The sequence below is a fragment of the Schistocerca gregaria genome, chromosome 9, assembly GCF_023897955.1.
Source record: "Schistocerca gregaria isolate iqSchGreg1 chromosome 9, iqSchGreg1.2, whole genome shotgun sequence".
NCBI lineage: Eukaryota > Metazoa > Arthropoda > Insecta > Orthoptera > Acrididae > Schistocerca > Schistocerca gregaria.
The window spans coordinates 181,924,239-181,945,444 of record NC_064928.1 but is presented as its reverse complement, the minus strand read 5'-3'; the positions used below and the strand labels follow the sequence as shown (position 1 = coordinate 181,945,444).

The window sequence follows — 21,206 nt, the reverse complement described above, 5'->3', positions numbered from 1 at the left end:
ATTCCCGGCTGGAACAAGAGATTTTCTCCGCTCAGCGACTGGGTGTTGTGTTGTCCTCGTCATCATTTCATTCCCATCTCCGACGCGCAAGTCGCCCAATGTGGCGCCGAATGCAATAAGTACTTGCTCCCGGCGGCCGAACTTCATCGAATAGGGGACTCCCGACCCACAATGCCGTACTCTCATTTCCACAAACATAGACGTGGGAAATGGGATGATTTCTTTAAATAAACCCTGCACGCTATGATTAAACTGTTGTTATGCTTTTAACTTACTGCTGTTAGCGTTATTTCCGTCCTCTTTATGATATCATAGAAGTAGCGGACGAATCGTTACTCTTTTAAAGGAAATGGAGCATTCTACTTCATTGCTCCGTCGCTTGGTAGAAATATTTCCATACTAGGGTTGGTGCCATTCCACAATACAAAGGATGTCCGGCGACAACAGCGAGAGACTGCCGTGTAGACCAGGTGGAGGCATCTGCTCACACTACGCTGCAGAGTGAAAATCTCATTCTGGAAACATCACCCAGACTGTGGGTAAGCCATGTCTGCGGAATATACCTCCTTCCAGGAGTGCTAGTTCTGCAAGGTTCGCGGGAGAGGTTCTGTGAAGTTTGGGGGAAGGTAGGAGACGAGGCACTGGCAGAATTGAAGCTGTGAGGACGGGGCGTGAGTCGTGCTTGGGTAGCTCAGATGGTGGAGCACTTGCCCGCGAAAGGCAAAGGTACTGAGTTCGAGTCTCGGTCCGGCGCACAGTTTTAATCTGCCAGGAAGTTTTGGGTGGGGACAAGTCTTGCACGCTGCACATACAAGTCTACGAGGGTTGTCCAACAGTAGGTTCAGATCCATCGCGTTATGGAAACCACTGGAAAAATCCGGTTTCGCTTTGCAGACACGTGTTGGGCAGTGTCTCTAGTATGTCTTCGATCGTGTCACGTCGATCTTTTCAGTTTTGAGTGAACAGTGAGGATGCAAAGATGCTTAGGGAATAGCGGCTCTCGCCAAGTATGAGGGCCTGGTTAGAGATTTCGCCAGTGCCATGCAGCCCACATAACACAACTGTCGAGCAGTTACTTCTTCATGCCAATTCTCGGTCGCACACTGCAGGGGCAATGAAGACGCTCCTGCAGCGTTTCCGATGAGAGGTGCTTGATCACAAAGAAACAGTCTGTAATTGGCTCCCCCTGAGTCTCATCTTTGCTCACAAAACCGCTGGCTACGACAACAAAATTTTTCCACAGACAACGAGCTGCAGACCAGTGCAGATAACTGGCCGAAAGCACTGGCGGCTCCTTTCTATGACGAGGATATTGGAAAGTTGATACAACACTACGACAACACTCGAAGTTGAAGCTGCGACTATGTACAGAACTAAATGGAAGGTGTACCTAACTGTTGCAAATAAAACGTTTCTGGTTTCCACTGTGGTTTCCGTTTCGCCACTTACACTACTGACCATTAAAATTGCTACAACAAGAAGAAATGAAGATGATAAACGGGTATTCATTGGACAAATATATTATACTAGAACTGACATGTGATTATATTTCCACGCAATTTGGGTACATACATCGTGAGAAATCAGTACCCAGAACAACCACCTCTGGCCGCAATAACGGCTTTGATACGCCTGGGCATTGAGTCAACATGAGCTTGGATGGCGTGTACAGGTACAGCTGCCCACGCAGCTTCAACATGATAGCACATTTCATCAAGAGTAGTGAGTGGCGTATTCTGACGAGCCAGTTGCTCGCCCACCATTGAGCAGACATTTCAATTGGTGAGAGATCTGTAGAATGTAATGGCCAGGGCAGCAGTCGAACATTTTCTGTCTCCAGAAAGTCCCATACAGGACCCGCAACATGCGGTCGTGCATTATCCTGCTGAAATATAGAGTTTTGCAGAGACCGAATGAAGGGTAGAGCCACAGGTCGTAACACATCTGAAGTGTAGCGTCCACTGTTCTAAGTGCAGACAATGCAAACAAGAGTTAAGCGAGACGCGTAACCAACGGCAAAAAAAAAAGTGGTTCACATGGCTCTGAGCACCATGGGACTCAACTGCTGAGGTCATGTCCCCTAGAACTTAGAACTACTTAAACCTACCTAACCTAAGGACAACACACACATCCATGCCCGAGGCAGGATTCGAACCTGCGACCGTAACAGCCATGTGGCAGGTTGGAATCCTGCCTCGGGCATGGATGTCCTTAGGTTAGTTAGGTTTAAGGAGTTCTAAGTTGTAGGGGCCTGATGACCTCAGATGTTAAGTCCCATACTGTTGTTGTTGTTGTTTTTGGGGAAGGAGACCAGACAGCGAGGTCACCGGTTTCATCGGATTAGGGAATGATGGGGAAGGAAGTCGGCCGTGCCCTTTGAAGGGAACCATCCCGGCATTTGCTTGGAGCGATTTATGGAAATCACGGAAAACCAAAATCAGGATTGAACCGTCGTCCTCCCGAATGCGAGTCCAGTGTGTCCCATACTGCTCAGAGGCATTTGAACCTACTTTCTGGTCAACTCTCGTACGTTAAGCGAACATGGCGATTATTGTGTCAGCAATACTCTACCAATTCTTATGCCATATGTTTGTTGGCGTTCCTATTAAAATGGCACTGATCGCTTTTCCTATTTTCTGTAATAGCGCAACATTTCAAACCAATGCAAATCTTACGAATAAAAATTAACTCTTTTTGAAAAAAAGGTTTATTTAAATACGAAAATTTTAGGCTTTCAACATTTAAAACCATTACAAATTTCACGAATAAAAATTAGCTCGTTTTGGGAAAAGGTTTATTTATAAACGAAATTTTTACGCTGGCTCTATGGCTAATTGAGAATTTGTGTTTTTTACCCGGTAATTAGGAATACTGAAAAAAACATCTGTTGTAATGGCGACTGTAAACGCCGAAAAACACCGTCTATTCAGAGCTGAAGTACGGGAGCGGTTTTAAGCAGACGCTTCTTCCCATGCTTGCAGACAGACAGCTCGTAGCGGCCGCGTGGAGAGTGGAGAGCGGACGTGTCTTGTCCCCCCTCTTTACCCTCCCTCGCCCCCGCCGTGGTCCTGGCGGTGAGATTTACGCAGCTCTCGAACCCCCCCCCCCCCCCCCCCCCCCTCCCGCGCACGGCCGCCGGCTCAGTACTTACAACGTGTATCCGGGCTCTCCGTCCTGCCTGCAGGGGGGAACCTAATGAAAGCACAGCTTATTAACCACGGGCCCGCTGCCGCTTGCTGCCCCCCAGCAGAAAGTATTTACTTATCGTGCGCAAAGGGGAGGGCGCAGTGGAGAGAGGGGAGGTGGTGGGGGGAGCACGTGTTGCTCTCCCAGGAGGACTACAGAGCCTGCTCCGGACTCCAGTGTCCGCAACTGGAGGAGGGGAGCAGAGGTGGGGGGGGGGGGGGGAAGGGGGTGCTGGCCCCACCCAGGTATCTGCCTAAGGGCTTTTTGATTACAGCGGAAATTGCAACCAACTCTAGTGACGGCAGTGCTCTATCCTACTGAACTATAGGTCGCGCATGACACACTGGACGACGTCCTGTGACCAGATTTGGACCAAGACGCTGGGTGAGCTGGTTTGTTTGTTCTCAAGGGGAGGCAGACAAGCGTTGGCCACCCTACTGATGTCAGCGATGACAGGACAGACGCGCAGGCCCTGCAATCCTTCTCACACGATTTTAAAGGAATGTTGTTGTTGTGGTCTTCAGTCCTGAGACTGGTTTGATGCAGCTCTCCATGCTACTCTGTCACGTGCAAGCATCTTCATCTCCCAGTGCCTACTGCAGCCTACATCCTTCTGAATCTGCTTAGTGTATTCATCACTTGGTCTCCCTCTACATTTTTGCTCTCCACGCTGCTCTCCAATGCTACATTTGTGATCCCTTGATACCTCAGAACATGTCCTACTAACAGGTGCCTTCCGTTTTGTCCAGTTGCGCCACAAACTCCTCTTCCCCCCAATTCTATTCAATACCTCCTCTTTAGTTATGTGATCTACCCATCTAATCTTCAGCATTCTTCTGTAGCACCACATTTCGAAAACTTCTATTCTCTTCTTCTCCAAAGTATTTTTCGTCCACGTTTCACTTCCATACATGGCTACACTCCAAACAAATACTTTCAGAAATGACTTCCTTACACTTAAATCTATACTTGAAGTTAACAAATTTCTCTTCTTCAGAAATGCTTTCCTTGCCATTGCCAGTCTACATTTTATATCTTCTATACTTCGACCATCATCAGTTATTTTGCTCCCCAAATAGAAAAACTCCTTTACTACTTTAAGTGTCTCATTTCCTACTCTAATTCCCTCAGCATCACCCAACTTAATTCGACTACATTGCATTATCCTTGTTTTGTTTTTGTTGATGTTCATCTTATATCCTCCTTTCAAGACACTGTCCATTCTGTTCAACTGCTCTTCCAAGTCATTTGCTATCTCTGATAGAATTACAGTGTCATCGGCGAACCTCAAAGTTTTTATTTCTTCTCTATGGATTTTAATACCTACTCCGAACTTTTCTTTTGTTTCCTTTACTGCTTGCTCAATATACAGATTGAATAACATCGGGGAGAGTCAACAACCCTCTCACTTCCTTCCCGACCACTGCTTTCCTCGACTCTTATAACTGCCATCTTGTTACTGTACAAATTGTATATAGCCTTTCGCTCCCTTTATTTTACCCCTGCCACCTTCAGAACTTGAAAAAGAATATTCCAGTCAACATTGTCAAAAGCTTCCTCTAAGTCTACAAATGCTGGTAACGTAGGTTTGCCTTTCCTTAATCTTTCTTCTAAGATAAGTTGTAAGGTCAGTATTGCCTCTCGTGTTCGAATCTTTCTACAGAATCCAAACTGATCTTCACCGAGGTCGGCTTCTAGCAGTTTTTCCATTCGTCTGTAAAGAATTCGTGTTACTATTTTGCAGCTGTGACTTATTAAACTGATAGTTCGGTAAGTTTCACATCTGTCAACACCTGCTTTCTTTGGGATTGGAATTATTATATTCTTCTTGAAGTCTGAGGGTATTTCGCCTGTCTCATACATCTTGCTCACCAGATGGTAGAGTTTTGTCAGGACTGGTTCTCCCAAGGCCGTCAGTAGTTCTAATGGAATATTTACTCCCGGGGCATTGTTTCGACTCAGGTCTTTCAGTGCTCTGTCAAACTCTTCACGTAGTATCGTATCTCCCATTTCATCTTCATCTACATTCTCTTCCATTTCCATAATATTGTCCTCAAGTACATCACCCTTGTATAGACCCTCTATATACTCCTTCCACCTTTCTGCTTTCCCTTCATTGCTTAGAACTGGGTTTCCATCTGCTCTTGAACTATTTCGTAGAAAAAAATTCATTTTTGCTTTACTTGTAGCTTTATACATCTAAATCTACACCTAGATGGATGCTCTGCAAATCACATTTAAGTCCATGCCAGAGTGTTCATCGAACCACCTTCACAAATCTCTATTATTCCTATATCGTATAGCGCGCGGGAAGAATAAACACCTATATCTTTCCGTACGAGCTCTGATTTCCCTTATTTTATCGTCCCTATGCAAGACGGTGTCCACGAAACATTTTCACATTCGGAGGAGAAAGTTGGTAACTGGAATTTCGTGAGAAGATTCCGTCGCAACGAAAAACGGCTTTTTAAATGATTTCCAGCCCAAATCCTGTATCATTTCTGTGACACTCTCTCCCATATTTCGCGATAATACAAAACGTGCTGCCTTTCTTTGAACTTTTTCGATGTACTCCGTCAGTCCTACCTGGTAAGGATTCCACGCCGCGCAACAGTATTCTAAAAGAGGACGGACAAGTGTAGTGTAGGCAGTCTCCTTAGTAGGTCTGTTACATTTTCTTAGTGTTCTGCCAATAAAACGCAGCGTTTGGTTAGCCTTCTCCACAACATTTTCTATGTGTTCCTTCCAATTTAAGTTGTTCGTAACTGTAATACCTAGGTATTTAGTTGAATTTACGGCTTTTAGATTAGACTGATTTATCATGCAACCAAAGTTCCTTTTAGGACTCATGTGGATGGCCTCACACTTTTCGTTATTTATGGTCAACTGCCACTTTACGCAACATTCAGATACTTTTTCTAAATCGTTTTCCAGTTTGTTTTGGTCTTCTGACGACTTTATTACTCGATAAACGACAGCGTCATCTGCAAACAACCGAAGACAGCTAGTCAGATTGTCTCCCAAATCGTTTATATAGACAAGCCACAGCAAAGGGCCTATAACACTACCTTGGGGAACGCCAGAAATCACTTCTGTTTTACTCGATGACTTTCCGTCAGTTACTACGAGCTGTGACCTCTCTGACAGGAAATCGCAAATCCAGTCACATAACGGAGACGATATTCCATAAGCACGCAATTTTACCACCAGCCGCTTGTGTGGTACAGTGTCAAGAGCCGTCCGGAAATCCAGGAATACGGAATCGATCTGAAATCCCTTGTCAATAGCCCTCATCACTTTATGTGAATAAAGATCTAGTTGTGTTTCACAGGAACGATGTTTTCTAAACCCATGTTGACTGTGTGTCAAAAAAATGGTTCAAATGGCTCTGAGCACTATGGGACTCAACTGCTGTGGTCATCAGTCCCCTAGAACTTAGAACTACTTAAACCTAACTAACCTAAGGACATCACACACATCCATGCCCGAGGCAGGATTCGAACCTGCGACCGTAGCAGTCGCACGGTTCCGGACTGCGCGCCTAGAACCGCGAGACCACCGCGGCCGGCGACTGTGTGTCAACAAACCGTTTCCTTCGAGGTAATTCATAATATTCGAACACAATATCTGTTCTGAAGTTCTGCTGCATATCGACGTTAACGATATGGGCCTTTAATTAAGTGGATTACTCGTACTACATTTCTTGAATATAGGTGTGACCTGTGCAACTTTCCAGCCTTTGGGTACGGATCTTTCGTCGAACGAACGGTTGTATATGATTGTTAAATATGGAGCTAATGCATCACCATACTCCGAAAGGAACCTAATTGGTACACAGTCTGGACCAGAAGACTTGCTTTTATTGATTGGAGTTGCTTCACTACTCCGAGGACATTTACTTCTACGTTACTCATGTTGGGAGTTGTTCTCGTTTCGAATTCATCAAATTCATCATGATATGCCCATTTCGTTAATGGTCATAGTATTGTGATATTTACGTGGAAGTCAGTCACTGAGCGAAAGTTTGCAATGAAAAATTGGGGTCGTTATGATTTTGCGTTTGCTGCATATTACATAATACGTTGCTGCATATGGAATTTAGGTAGCATATTGAATTTTTCTTTAGATATGGGCAGAGGTCTCTATCTGTCGTCAATGTCGAGAATATTGATCTGACATAGCGCCAGCGATAAAATCAGAGTGAAATATCCACAACGTTCCTCATATTTCATGAAAGTTTTAAGATATCGGTACGAGATCTTAATAAACGACAGCACACGAAGATAGAGTACTTTACCTTATGGTTATTATAGAAAGCTTCATTATCTACCTATTATTCAGCAAACTACAGACTTGAAACTTCATGGTAGACTAAAACTATGTGCCGCACTGAGACTCGAATTCGGGACCTTTGCCTTTCGCCGGCAAGTGCTCTACCATCTGAGCTACCGAAGCACGACTCACGCCCGGTCCTCACAGCTTTACTTCTACCAGTACCTCGTCTCCTACTTTCCTAACTTCACAGAAGCTCTTCTGCGAACCTTGCAGAACTTGCCCGAGAAAGGCAAAAGTCCCGAGTTCGAGTCTCGGTCCGGCACACAGTTTTAATCTGCCAGGAAGTTTCATATCAGGGCACATTCCGCTGCAGAGTGCAAACCTCGTCGTAACTACAGAGTGATGAAAGAATGCAATTTTTAAAGGCCACAGACAGCAGGTAAAACGAGAAATGCTATGAGTTTTGCAACAACATAAGTGAACACATTCATCTTGTAACCTAGATATGCTTTTTCATAAGGTGCCGAGCTTACTTTTCCTCAGTTCCTCACTTACTAAACTTAATAAACCACTGTTACAGAATACTCTCCTAAAAGCGGTCTACACAACATATTATTGAGGTGAGGGTATATAAAATCTGTTGAGTTTTGGCAAATCAAGGAAGTTTTAATATGGCAGTAATTGAAATGTGTAGGTTTGACTCGACATACCTCACTCATGACAATTGTCTGAAACTTACAAATGGTTAACAAACCAGTCGAAAATAAATCGCTGCTCTTTTGGCGGAATTCTTTTTAGATACTGACCATCTGATAGATCTTTTTGGATGATCACCATGCAAGTGTGGGCGTGAAGGGGCTGCACCTAATATTTACAAAAAAATGTGAGCTTAGGCTTCAGTTTAGAGCGTCACTTCCCCTCCAGCGCTCAGCATTTCCCCTACAGCGCCTGCCCGCAGCCCCCACCACTACCATTCTCTCCAAAAGTGCGTTGCCGTCTCCGCATCAAACGGCTGCAGTATTCTGCGTATACTATACAGATCTAATAGAGACGAACGAACACGCTGGGCACTACTGTACTCAGTGGAAAGAACTGTCCAACGGATCCACGACCCCAACCTGCACTTGCGGAGACGAAGAAAGGCGCTGTTATTCTCCTGGGTACCAGGACAAGTAGGTATCTCTGGGGCTGAGTCAGCCTCTACCACAGCGCTTCCAAACGTAACCGACTGCCGTGTCCCGGCTTTGAAGGTCACGCATCTCTGGGAGGAAGAATGGCTGGGCGTGACGGAAAATACACTCCTGGAAATAAGAACACATTGACACCGGTGTGTCAGACCCACCATACTTGCTCCGGACACTGCGAGAGGGCTGTACAAGCAATGATCACACGCACGGCACAGCGGACACACCAGGAACCGCGGCGTTGGCCGTCGAATGGCGCTAGCTGCGCAGCATTTGTGCACCGCCGCCGTCAGTGTCAGCCAGTTTGCCGTGGCATACGGAGCTCCATCGCAGTCTTTAACAGTGGTAGCATGCCGCGACAGCGTGGACGTTAACCGTATGTGCAGTTGACGGACTTTCAGCGAGGGCGTATAGTGGGCATGCGGGAGGCCGGGTGGACGTACCGCCCAATTGCTCAACACGTGGGACGTGAGGTCTCCACAGTACATCGATGTTGTCGCCTGTGGTCGGCGGAAGATTCACGTGCCCGTCGACCTGGGACCGGACCGCAGCGACGCACGGATGCACGCCAAGACCGTAGGATCCAACGCAGTGCCGTAGGGGACCGCACCGCCACTTCCCAGCAAATTAGGGACACTGTTGCTCCTGGGGTATCGGCGAGGACCATTCGCAACCGTCTCCATGAAGCTGGGCTACGGTCCCGCACACTGTTAGGCCGTCTTCCGCTCACGCCCCAACATCGTGAAGCCCGCCTCCAGTGGTGTCGCGACAGGCGTGAATGGAGGGACGAATGGAGACGTGTCGTCTTCAGCGATGAGAGTCGCTTCTGCCTTGGTGCCAATGATGGTCGTATGCGTGTTTGGCGCCGTGCAGGTGAGCGCCACAATCAGGACTGCATACGACCGAGACACACAGGGCCAACACCGGCATCATGGTGTGGGGTGCGATCTCCTACACTGGCCGTACACCTCTGGTGATCGTCGAGGGGACACTGAATAGTGCACGGTACATCCAAACCGTCATCGAACCCATCGTTCTACCATTCCTTGACCGGCAAGTGAACCTGCTGTTCCAACAGGACAATGCACGTCCGCGTTTATCCCGTGCCACCCAACGTGCTCTATAAGGTGTAAGTCAACTACCCTGGCCAGCAAGACCTCCGGATCTGTCCCCCATTGAGCATGTTTGTGACTGGATGAAGCGTCGTCTCACGCGGCGGTCTGCACGTCCAGCACGAACGCTGGTCCAACTGAGGCGCCAGGTGGAAATGGCATGGCAAGCCGTTCCACAGGACTACATCCAGCATCTCTACGATCGTCTCCATGGGAGAATAGCAACCTGCATTGCTGCGAAAGGTGGATATACACTATACTAGTGCCGACATTGTGCATGCTCTGTTGCCTGTGTCTATGTGCCTGTGGTTCTGTCAGTGTGATCATGTGATGTATCTGACCCCAGGAATGTGTCAATAAAGTTTCCCCTTCCTGGGACAATGAATTCACGGTGTTCTTATTTCAATTTCCATTAGTGTAATTTGCCATCATTAAAATCGACAGTAAGGCCATGGTGTACCTTCTTCTGGTCAGTTAGAATTGATGAAGTCTGTCTAACGTGACAGAATAGGAGGCAGCCCCGTGACCAATAGCTTCCTTCTCAGCTGTAAAGAACTGTGTGAGCCAGATCGCTAGTCGATCGTGAGCGAACGGCTTGTTATCTTTGGCGCGTCCCCGGGCATGAGCATCTTTGCGTTTTCTTGTGGGGCGCGCGGGACGGCGAGAGGCAGTCGGTTTGGGGCGGCCGGTGAGACTGGCGGAGCTGTGGCTGGGGCATAAGCACACGTGTGGTGTCTGTTACGCTGGGGCTGTTTGCGAATCGTGAAAACTCCTGCGGCGGTTACTGGTTGCCTGGAAGGCATTTCGTATAAACTGTGCCAAGCCTCGCAGTGAGAGGGGAGTCCGGAGTTGGTGTCGGCTTAGATGTTTGTACAAGTTCAGGTGCTCGTGTGAGAGGCACAGCGTGGGCCTGTCGGTTGCTTCGTCCTTCTGGCAGCCACCGCAAGCGGATGTTCGGCCGTAATGTCTACAGTTTGTTGTAAGCACAGTATGAACAAGTTTTCGTTGGATGTGCTCCCAGCCTGACTCTTATCCTGTGTTACTTGTGGGTGCCGACCCCTTGTCTGTTACTGCTTCCGGGTGTCCTGTAAGATTTCACAGCAAAACTGTGTTTTTGTGGCATTCTGTGCTTCTGGCTCAGCCTCTGCCTAGAAAGGGAAAGATTTGGAATTCCTTAATGCTGTAATTTAAACATATGAAAAATTGTTTTTTTTTATTCCTGTTTAATGTCAGACTGATTCAAATGTAACTTCGTTTATGTTATTTGAAATAAATGTGTTGGATTGACAATGAATTATGTGCAATCGAAGTAAGGGACCCAGTCCTTCATTAGTGCTTAACAGTGTAGTTCGGGTTGTGAGCCCCGTGCTCGGACCACTGTGATGCATGTTGTTAGCTGATTATGGCTCGCCACAATTAAATCAACTGCACCTTATGGAATGACGAGAGGACTCAAGTGTTCTACCGACAGACCCACCCGCAATGTTAGTTGAAAATCAGCTGAATGTGGCATGTATTTTACAATTTCGTGTTTTGTCTTACCTTCTACCTAAGCTATAGGTCGAAGCTTAGTATGTTAGAAAACGATTGGCTCGTCCAGTTAGTATTTTCATGATCCGCCAATCTTGTTTTCTAGACTTGCCTCTTAGTGGCTGTCCACATCTAATACCATTGTCTGTAATGGTCTTTTTTGACTCGCTTGCTCCATTATTCCGTTCAGAGAAGTCGTGTGTGTTCCTGTAACAAAGTGTACAGTGTACAGGGGAGCGTATGTGGTCTTATGCCGTATTTTAGGATACCTTCATTTTGTGTGCTCTAGCCCCATTTGTTTCATACAGTTAACATACCGCACTGATGGCCACGATGTTGCGCGCCCACAAGATGCAACAACAACAACGACACTGCCATGGCTGCGTCCACCACTTTGGACGCTAATGAACCGAATCATTACGGCCACCTGCTTAAGAGCGTCTCGGCCCGCCTTTGGAACGTATCGCAGCAGGATAGCCATCCAACAAGTAGTTTCTGGTTTGCGGAGGTATGTGGCGGTCACTGTTGACAACGGCCTTGTCACAGTGTTAACACATGTTCTCGTCAGATCCCCGAAGTTAAGCGCTGTTGGCTAGCATATTGATGGGTGATCATCCCGTCTCTGATGATGATGATCATGATGAGGTTTGGTTTGTGGGGCGCTCAACTGTGCGGTTATCAGCGCCAGTTCAAATGCTCAACCTTTGCTCAGACCAATCTCGCCACTTTCATGAATGATCCCGTCTCCGCGCGGAGTTGGCAAGCGGGCGCACTAAGCCCTTATGAGGCAAATAGAGGAGCTACCTGACTGAGAAGTAGCGGTAACTGTTAGGAAAACTGATAACGGCTGGGGGAGAGATGTGCTGACCTCACGTTACTCCACACCCACATCCAATGACTCCTATAGATTGAGGATGACACGGCGGTCGGTCAGTACCTGCTCGGGCGGAGTTTAGCATTACTAATGTGGCGGCCACTGTTAAGTGCATTTTTGCCTCATCCTCCTGTACCACCACGTTTATTGAAATTTAACCCCATCAGTTTTTTATTTTTTTCAAGATTCCATTGCATCCCTGTCGGAACTGTTTATCGTTCAGGTGCCATTTCCACAGAAATCCATTCTCCAGATAAATGCTTTCACAAACGTCTACGTAACTTTTACATTTTTATACGATGTTAACAGTTTTTGTTTTGTTTTTCAGAAATTCGCTTTTCCGTGTTATTGCTCGTGTCTGTTTTATATCCCCCGTACTTGGGGCATCACAATTTATTTCGTCGCCCAAGTACCAAAACTAAACTACTCCTTTCATGTCTCATTAAGTAATGCAACTTCCTCAGTGTTGTCTCATTTCATTCGACTACATTCCATTACAGTCGTTCTTTTGTTGATATTCAATTTACAATCTCTTCTCAAGACATTATTCATTCCGTTCATCTACCGTTCCAGGTCTTTTGCAGTTTCTGAAACCATCACAACGTCGTTAGCAAATCTGGAAGTTTCTCTTTCTTCTCCGTCAACTTCAATTCCCTTTCCAAATTTCCCCACGGAGTTAAGTGTACAGATTGAATGACGTGGGTGTTTCCCCTTCATGTCTTACAACTGCGGTCTGCTTTCTGTACAATCTGCAGATAACCTTTCGTTGCCTGTACTTAATCCCTGGTGCATTCAGAATTTCAACGAGTGTATTTCAGTCAACGCTGTGAATAAATTTCCCTAAATCCTCTCTTTTTTTTTTGGTGCGAAACCTTGAAAGCTGTAAGAGGTGAGAAGCACAGCAACGCAACACGTCGTGCCAACCTCGGCGAGTCACTAACCACATTGTCCAGTGTGGCAACAGTGGCTGGAAGACGAACTAACGCCGACAACTGGGAACGTGCAGTTGGCAGAACTGCTGGCCAGATGCAGCTCGAGGTCGGAACAGCGGTTATTGCTGGTACAATTATATCGTTTTTTTTATCCCTCTTCAGTTTAACTTGACTCTTACAACCCCTCAAAATAAACGGTTTCTGAACTAACCGACTGTCTGTTTTTTATTCCCATTATTTCCTCCAGTAATTGTGGAACTCGAAAAAAAGGTTGAAAAATGTTGTCTCTCTCTGCGTTGACATACACAGAATCACAATATCAAATTAAATAGGCAAATAAAAGAAAAAATTCTCCGTCCACCGTTCGGTGTTGTTCTCAAAAAGCGATAAGTGGTTCACTACCAGGAAAAATCGACAGTATTCTCCTATTCATTCTAACTTTCTGAAACTCTGCTGAAAATTCATGTTATAGTCGGGATCATAACATTGTATGGGCATTACGAATAGTCAGCGCTAAAAGGTGAAAGCTGAGGTTGGAGAACTCTGTTGACCGTTTTCAAGAGCTACAATAGATGTTACGTAGACACAAAACTACTGTGACGAAATTCACGTAAGTCCGTGCCGCATCGAGTTGCTACACTACGCCGGGGAAAAGGAGATCCGGCACGATATTAGGAAGTATCCTATGACTGTCCTCACCTGTGTGTATAAGTGTGGTAGAAAATTTAATTAACTTGCATGACAAGTAACGAATGAGAACTGCCTTCATTTGCATCGAATACAGTCTTGAGATTACAGAGATTTTTCAATTACTTTGCACTGGGTTAAGGCAATATAAGGCTTACACCCGTGTGCATATCGTTTGTGTGTGGAGCACATAAGAGTGGCAGCCAGGTAGCACTCTCCACTGCCGGGCAGTTTATATACATTTCAAGGAGTACGGTGGAGACGGCAGAGTGGAGGGGTCCGCTGCCGATCAAACGTTGGGCCTACGGAAACAAATAGCCCGCTTACACCGCGCTGCCTCCCTCCATTGGCACCCTCAGTCAATCATATTTCCTCTCCACCGCTCTACCGAAAGCTCTCTCTCTCTCTCTCTCTCTCTCTCTCCCTCTCTCTCTCTCACACACACACACGACAGCCAAAAATTGATTGAAACGAGAAAAATTGAATAGCGAGATATTCATCTTGTGGGTGAACTTCAATTTTTGTCCGTGTTTGCTTCCGAATACGTAATTATGGAAATAGGGATGTGCCTGGAACGAACACAATTTCCTTTTTTAACATATCAAGAGCTCAGATTCCAAACTAGAACTTAGGAAAGAAGGGAAGGCTGAAAGGTGGAAGAAATACATAGGGGGTCTGTATGAGGGAAATAAATTCTAAGACCATGCAGTAGAAAGTGAAGAGGAGGAAGCAGCTAAAGATGAGGTGGGACGTATTAGAAAGCGAGAAGGAAGTAGCTGATATTCCGGTGCGAGGTACTATCTCGCGACAGGAATATCACAGAACATTCTGAACATTACAGAGTTCTAGGAAAGAGCAGGCCGTTGAAACGAATATTAGGGTCGATGGTAAAATATAGTCTCACAGTAAAAGTGCATTTGACCCCATAACCTACACAGAGGGTTACGGTAGATGAAACTTCCCACCTTAAAGACGTGCGGGGGTTAACAAACACGGTGGATTTTAGCGAAAAACGTCTGCGATCTCTTTGCCTAGCACAGCTGGAGGTAACCTGCCCACCTGCTGTCTTCAACACATGTCCCGGAACCGCTGTACCGCGTGGTTTCTTCTCCGTCGGTCGAGAGCTCTAACGCTTATACCGTAAACAGTTCAAATGGTTAAAATGGCTCTGAGCACTATGGGACTTGACATATGAGGTCATCAGTCCCCTAGAACTTACAACTACTTAAACCTAACTAACCTAACGACATCACACACATCCATGCTCGAGGCAGGATTCGAACCTGCGACGGTAGCAGCTGCGCTGTGCCGGAACGAATCGCCTAGAACAACTCGGCCACAGCGGCCGGCCAGTAAACAGCACATAACAATGTGATAAGTGGCTAGGTTTAGATGCTGAGTATGATAAGAATCGTTAAATGTCAGGATGCAAATAGCCATGTTTTGTTACATTAATGGCAAATTTAGTAAAGCGGTTTCTAGAGCCACGCTACCGTTAATACTCAGAAATAGATTTCCGGTCATTAATCAATAGTTCTCGAGCACCGTAAAAGGCTCATAAATGCTTCAGACAATCTTAGGGTCCAAACTTCCTGGCAGATTAAAACTGTGTGCCTGACCGAGACTCGCACTCGGGACCTTTGCCTTTCCCGGGCAAGTGCTCTACCAACTGAGCTACCCAAGCACGACTCACGCCCCGTCCTCACAGATTTACTTCTGCCAGTACCTCGTCTCCTACCTTCCAAACTTTACAGAAGCTCTCCTGTGAACCTTGCAGAACTAGCACTCCTGAAACAAAGGATATTGCGGAGACATGGCTTAGCCACAGCCTGGGGGATGTTTCCAGAATGACATTTTGGTAGAGCATTTGAGCCGGCCGCGGTGGTCTCGCGGTTCTAGGCGCGCAGTCCGGAACCGTGCGACTGCTACGGTCGCCGGTTCGAATCCTGCCTCGGGCATGGATGTGTGTGATGTCCTTAGGTTAGTTAGGTTTAAATAGTTCTAAGTTCTAGGGGACTTACGACCACAGCAGTTGAGTCCCATAGTGCTCAGAGCCATTTGAACCATTTTTTTAGAGCACTTGCCCGCGAAAGGCTAGGGTCAGGAGTTCGAGTCTCGGTCCGGCACACAGTTTTAATCTGACAGGAAGTTTCATATCAGCGCACACTTCGCTGCAGAGTGAAAATCTCATTCTGGAATCTTAGGGTCTTTACGCGGAGTCGCACGTCACACACTATTTCGAGAGTCGCCAGCTCGAAAACTGGTCATAGGTTAATAGTAAGCCATCTATACAGTTTGGCGCCTGCCCTATCAGGACACACGTATTGGTCCATCCTTTCCATTAATAAACACTGGCAGTAACTAAAACTTGTAGTTTGCATTTCCTGATGAACTGAGTGATATTAAAGTATTATTAACAAGTTCTCAGCGGTTGGAGTTGTATATTAACATTTAAATTGTAAATATAAATAACAAAGTGTTCGCTTATTTAGCGCCCAGCGGTGTAGGTGAATCTCCAGTGTCTCCCCTGCTCCAGTACCATACGGCTCTCGCTCGCCGGACGTCTGTAACTGTCTGGGGCATCCTTTGATGAGTCTGCATTGTTATCCTGCCTACTACGACTACATCTACATTTGTACTCCGCAAGCCACCCAACGGTGTGTGACGGAGGGCACTTTACGTGCCACTCTCATTACCTTCCTTTCCTGTTACAGTCGCGTATGGTTCGCTGGAAGAACGACTGCCGGAAAACCTCCCTGCGCGCTCGAATCTCTCTAAGTTTACATTCGTGATCTCCTCGGGAGGTATAAGAAGGGGGAAGCAATATATTCGATACCTCATCCAGACATGCACCCTCTCGAAATCTGGCGAGCAAGCTACACCGCGATGCAGAGCGCCTCTCTTGAAGGGCTGCCACTTTAGTTTGCTAAACGTCTGCGTAACGCTATCACGCTTACCAAATAACCCTGTGACGAAACTCGTCGCTCTTCTTTCGATCTTCTCTATCTACTCTGTCAACCCGACATGATGCGGATCCCCCACTGATGAGCAATACTCAAGTATAGGTCGAACGAGTGTTTTGTAAGCCGCCTCTTTTGCTGATGGACTACATTTTCTAAGGACTCTCCCAATGAATCTCAACCTGGTACCCGCCTTACCAACAATTAATTTTATATGATCATTCCACTTCAAATCGTTCCGCACGCGTACTCCCAGATATTTTACAGAAGTAACTGCTACCAGTGTTTGTTCCGCTATCATATAATCATACAATAAAGGATACTTCTTTCTATGTACTCGCAATACATTACATTTGTCTATGTTAAGGGTCAGTTGCCACTCCCTGCACCAAGTGCCTATCCGCTGCAGATCTTCCTGCATTTCGCTACAATTTTCTAATGCTGCAACTACTCTGTGTACTACAGCATCATCCGCGAAAAGCCACATGGAACTTCCGAGACTGTCTACTAGGTCATTTATATATATTGTGAAAAGGCTTGGTTCCATAATTCTATCCTGTGGCAAGCCAGAGATTACTTTAACGTCTATACATGTCTCTCCATTGAGAACAACACGCCGTGTTCTGTTTGCTAAAAACTCTTTTTCAATCCAGCCACACAGCTGGTGTGATATTCCGTAGGCTCTTACTTTGTTCATCAGGCGACAGTGCGGAACTGTATCGAACGCCTTTCGGAAGTCAAGGAAAACGGCATCTACCTGGGAGCCTGTATCTAATATTTTCTGGATCTCATGAACAAATAAAGCGAGTTGGGTCTCACACGATCGCTGTTTCCGGAATCCATGTTGATCCCTGCAGAGTAGATTCTGGGTTTCCAGAAATGACATGATAAGCGAGCAAAAAAAAAAAAAAAAAAAAGTTCTTAAATTCGATGTCAGAGATATAAGCCCATAGTTTTGCGCATCTGCTCGACGAACCTTCTTGAAAACTGGAACTACCTGTGCTCTTTTCCAATCATTTGGAGCCTTCCGTTCCTCTAGAGACTTGCGGTACACGGCTGTTAGAAGAGGGGCAACTTCTTTCGCGTGTTCTGTGTAGAGTCGAATTGGTACTCGCTAACCTAATGTAATGAAATCTTCCTATACTGTGCATGAAAACACAGCAACAAACAAATGGAAAGAAAGAGGGTAGGGATGTGGCATCATAAACGCCACACCATGACAAAACTATTCTGCGTTGTGTGCGAAATAGAGCTATGCGAGATAGGCGACGTAACCTCAGAAATGGTTCAAATGGCTCTAAGCACTATGGGACTTAACATCGAAGGTCAGCAGTCCCCTAGTCTTAGTACTACGCAAACCTATCTAACCTATGGATTCACACTGAACCATGCGCGAGACAGGATTCGAACCTGCGACCGTAGCAGCCACGTGGTTCCGGACTGAAGCCCCTAGAACTGCTCGGCCGCAGCAGCCGGCGGCGTACCCTCAGACGTGAAGAGCAATGTAGTAATTACACTCCGGAGGAAAGCAGGTGCTGACACGGGTGAATCATAACCGAACAATCAGTTTAACGAGTAATGCTTGAAATATACTGCCACGAATTGTTTACAGAAGAATGGACAAAAAAAAAAAATGGTTCAAATGGCTCTGAGCACTATGCGACTTAACATCTGTGGTCATCAGTCGCCTAGAACTTAGAACTAATTAAACCTAACTAACCTAAGGACATCACACACATCCATGCCCGAGGCAGGATTCGAACCTGCGACCGTAGCAGTCGCGCGGTTCCGGACTGAGCGTCTAGAACCGCGAGACCACCGTGGCCGGCGAAGAATGGACAAACTGGTAAAGCCGGCCTCGGCGAAGATGAGTTTAGGCTCGAAGGAACAGGTGTAGCAATACCGATCCTCCGACATGACCTTAGCAAATCCATTGAAGAAGGCAGATGTACTTTTACGGCATTTATAGACTCAGAAAAGCTTTTGAGAAAGACTGGAATACACTCTGTCAAAATTACGGTTGTAGCGGCGATGAAACACAGGAAGGGAAAACTTGTACAGAATTCAGACTGCACTTGTAAAAGTCGAAGATCGTGAAACTGAAACAGTAGTTCACAAGGGAGTGGCCATTGTGCGTTGTCTACACGCAGTCGCTGTTACATTTGATGTTTACAGTAGCTGTCATGTACTTACACGATTCTGCATCTGTTTTGTCTGAGATCCTATTAGGACGAAATTTTAATAAAGATAACGCACAGGCATCGAAGTATTCTGCTTGTTCTCGGTCGAGATGTTCATAGTGTTTGCTGTTGTTGTGGTCTTCAGTTCTGAGACTGGTTTGATGCAGCTCTCCATGCTACTCTATCCTGTGCAAGCTTCTTCATCTCCCAGTACCTACTGCAACCTACATCCTTCTGAATCTGCTTAGTGCATTCATCTCTTGGTCTCCCTCTACGATTTTTACCCTCCACGCTTCCCTGCAATACTAAATTTGTGATCCCTTGATGCCTCAGGACATGTCCTACCAAGAGATCCCTTCTTCTAGTCAAGTTGTGTCACAAACTTCTCTTCTCCCCAATTTTATTCAATACCTCCTCATTAGTTACGTGATCTACCCACGTAATCTTCAACATTCTTCTGCAGCACCACATTTCGAAAGCCTCTATTCTCCTCTTGTCCAAACTATTTATTGTCCATATTTCATTTCCATACATGGCTACACTCCATACAAATACTTTCAGAAACGACTTCCTGACACTTAAATCTATACTCGATGTTAACAAATTTCTCTTCTTCAGAAACGCTTTCCTTGCCATTGCCAGTCTACGTTTTATAGTGTAGCACCCTGTAAACTGGTGAATTGACGCAGTAAAGGCAATTCCCCTCGCTCCAGAGCACAGACGCCACAGAGATGCCGAGTGCAGAGTGCTGTAGCGACGGCTACTGGAACCGGCACTCTCGGAGCTGGAGTAACCGCACAGCTCTCGCCGCCGCAGGCAGGCATGCTACGCGGTGCCAAGCACCCTCAGCCGCGCGCCTCTGCTCGCATCCCCCCCAAGAGACGGATTGCAGCGCCACGGGCGGCGGTTTTCATCAGCACGCACACACCCGCGCACGCACGCACTGTCGGACAGCACGCAACGCGGCAGCAGGGGCGGGAAACCCCCGTCCCAGCCACCAGCTTAAAGGGGAACCCCCGCAGCAGAGGCACGCAGGCCGCGCAAGGCGACACGGCGCAACGTGACGCTGCTTTGTACCGGAAGCAGGGCGCTGCAGTCGTCCTGCTCCACCTAGGGACGGCGGTTATCTCTGAAAGAACCGGTTTTCGGTTAAATCAGTTTTTTCCATGCCATTTCAGCGTGTTAATAGTGCTCAGAACTACCGATTTCCGAAATAACAGATTTTCGGTTTTTTATTCCTATTATTTCCTGTAATAAACGTAGAAAAGTTGAAAAATGTTAACTCAATCCGTTCGAAGATCCACAGAATCAAAGTATTACATTAAATAGGCAAATAAACGAAAATTGAGTCCGTTCACCATTCACTTCTTCTCTCGAAATGTGGTAAGTAGTTGGATACTGCAATAAATCACCAGTATTCTCCTACTGATTTTAATCTTTAGAAATTCTGCTCAAAAACCATGGTGTAACTGGTGGTCATACCATTATTTGGGCCTTACGAATAGCCAGACCTGATCCTTCGCCTTAATTTGTCCGTTTTAAGGGCTACAAGCAGATAAAGTCCCATTACGTAAACACAGGCAGCAGATCACCTAGTATCTGTTTTGATTATACACCGTGAATGAAGTTAAGTGTCTAATTTATTACTGTTAACATAATCTCCTACCTCCTTTAATATCTCATAGAAATGACAGACAAGTCTTTAATCTCTTAAAGCAAATGGAGCATTGTACTTCACTGCTACATCGCCTCGTAAAAATGCTTCCAGACTAGGGTTGGTGCGATTCTCCAGTCCAACTGACGCCCGACGTCGACAGCGAGGAACTACGGCACAGACCAGGCGGGGGCAAGTCTTGTACAGTACTCGTACACTCGTCCCTTAAGCCACAACACACGGTAACAGCGATGGTATTCTCTCAGCAATGCTGTACCAATTGTTACGCCATGCATTTGTTGCTCCTTTCTGTCGGCATTGTTACTAAAACAGCTCTGATCGCTTTTCTCATTTTCTATTTATTTTATTTTTACTTACACGTTAAGTTCTGTAGTACCTAACTGAGGAACAAATCTCGGAGGTGATGCGTGTTGTAATATTTCCGACTCATTCAGCCATCATATTAGGCTCCAGGAAGCTATTCCCAGGGCAGTGGAGATGCAAGAAGCTTAGAGATAACGCAATGTTGGATGAGGTACCGGTGACAGATGTTAGATTCGGTACCATTCCCGCGAGAAAGACCGCCTGCATGATGCTGCTGCTCTGTGATTGGCTGCTGTGTTCGGCGGCAG

General features: G+C 46.3%; 1 protein-coding gene across 1 annotated transcript in view; it reads left to right on the top strand.

Moving 5' to 3' along the window:
- The window catches only part of LOC126291491 (loricrin-like), a 45,002-nt gene extending 25,018 nt beyond the window's left edge, over positions 1-19,984 (top strand). Inside the window, exon 2 of the mRNA XM_049984999.1 lies at positions 19,634-19,984. Within this exon, the coding sequence (XP_049840956.1) occupies positions 19,634-19,984 (351 nt within the window). The remainder of the gene's footprint in view (positions 1-19,633) is intronic.
- The last annotated feature ends 1,222 nt before the right edge of the window (positions 19,985-21,206 follow it).